We start from the raw sequence: 1,808 nt of genomic DNA on the forward strand, positions 1-1,808 counted from the left end.
TTCCTGCTACAGACCAAAGTATGACAAGAAAAATAATTTGAAAATAATAAACTTGTCATAAACATGAACTACACTTACATTCAATGATGGAACACGCACCCACAGGTTCACCCATAAACAAGTAAACTTGCACAGATGCACTCATGAACTATTAAACATTTTAACATTCTAGCCTTCTGATTCAACAGGAAAACTTATGTCTGCTTTCAGTCAAGTATTACAAGAAAAAATAACTTGAAAAATGCAAATTAGGATCCAGGCAGGCATAAGGTCACTTACCTTCTCAATGTTCTCCATCATGACACCTTTAACTTCTGAAACCTGGGCTTTCACTTTCGCAAGCTTGCTTATCTCTTCAGGATGATCAGCACAATACTTCATATGTTCCTTCAATTTTGGCCTGCAACAAGTTAACAGTTCACATCAATTATCAACTACATTAAAAAAACAAATTTCCATGCTCGTCTCTCAACGGTCTTAACCCATCCATAATACCCACCCAAATTCCTTGTTAAGACCATTGGCCTGGGCTGTGGCAGCCTTTCCACCGCCATACTTTGACACGAAATCATCCCTGACACGCTCCAAAAAAGCCATAGGCACTTGTCTTCCAGCCGATTCATCCGCAACAACACAATATGCTGCAACATCAAAAACACTCAAGTCAATATTCAACATCAAAGCATCCAGCACTAAACCGCAAACACAAAAACATCAATATAACAGAAACCCAGTTAAGCAATGCACCTCACTTGAAAGTCAAAGTCACTCAGGATCCTTAAACTGCTTTCATAGGTTATTTAACATTACAATTCTTAGGTTTTCCATTAACGTAACAGTTTTTGAAACCCGAACAAACAAACTCTCTCAGGCAGTCCAAAAACAATTTCAACAGAATTAAACAGATCCAATTCATGTCTCATCGACAACACCTCCCTTGCCAAAATCTACAGAAAACTAAACAAATCCATTTGCTAACTCTTTCTTAGCAAAAAACAACGATAGCCCAGTTAACAAAACAGAAAACCCACAGCACAGAATTCATTAGAAAACCAAAAAAACTATGCAAAAGCAAGAAGCCAAAAACACTTACTAAACCCATTGTCGACGAGGTAATTGAAAGTATGACCATCGCAGTTGTAAGTAAACTTGTTGTTAGTAGCAGGAAGTTTCTGGAGACATTGAAACGCTATGGAATTGAAATTCCCACTGAATTCAGTGTACTCAGCAAGAATCACAGTTCCTCGTGAAGCAAACGCGTAGATCAGTGATTTCTGGGTCATTTTTAAAAATTCAAAATCTAGGGTTTTCCGAAAAAAGAGATCTGAGAGAGATTTTCGGTATCTCTCTCCTTGTTCTAGTTTGTTTCCTTGTTGGTTTAAGGGGGGAGGGAGAGTAGAGGAGAGAAGGAAGAGGGTTTAATGAGATGTGTTTTGGGAAGGGGAAAGGGCTAGGGGAGAGAGGGAAGAGTAAAGAAAGGGAAAAGTATGGTTCAATTTAATGATGGGTTTTTGTGTGATAAAATTAAGTAATTGATTTGAATTTGAAGGGAAAGTAAGAGAAATTATTGTAAGAGATTGTTCTCATTTTTCACTTACATGAGACCACTTCTGTCTAATTATAGTTTCTCCATAAACCATGTAATTGAATCTCATGGGATTGCTCTAATTAGGGATGCCAATTGATACTTAAATTTGATGGGTATTTTTTATATTTAATTTGAATGGATAAATGTTATTAAAAAAATAGTTTTATTTAGAGATTTGAATCAAATCCTAGGAAAAACATTGTAGAAAATCCCGTTCTAA

At 36.4% G+C, this 1,808-nt stretch overlaps 1 protein-coding gene across 1 annotated transcript in view; it reads right to left on the minus strand.

Annotated features, from left to right (window-relative positions):
• Window positions 1–1,520, minus strand: part of LOC105120241 (vesicle-associated membrane protein 722-like) — a 2,613-nt gene extending 1,093 nt beyond the window's left edge. The window contains exons 1-3 of the mRNA XM_011018422.1: window positions 1,094–1,520; window positions 500–641; window positions 280–400 (exon numbers count right to left, since the gene is read on the minus strand). Coding sequence (XP_011016724.1) covers window positions 280–400; window positions 500–641; window positions 1,094–1,283 — 453 coding nt within the window. The 5' untranslated portion in view covers window positions 1,284–1,520. The remainder of the gene's footprint in view (window positions 1–279; window positions 401–499; window positions 642–1,093) is intronic.
• Between the last annotated feature and the right edge of the window lie 288 nt (window positions 1,521–1,808).

This window comes from Populus euphratica, unplaced genomic scaffold (genome assembly GCF_000495115.2).
Source record: "Populus euphratica unplaced genomic scaffold, PopEup_1.0 scaffold5791.1, whole genome shotgun sequence".
In the NCBI taxonomy this organism is placed as follows: domain Eukaryota; kingdom Viridiplantae; phylum Streptophyta; class Magnoliopsida; order Malpighiales; family Salicaceae; genus Populus; species Populus euphratica.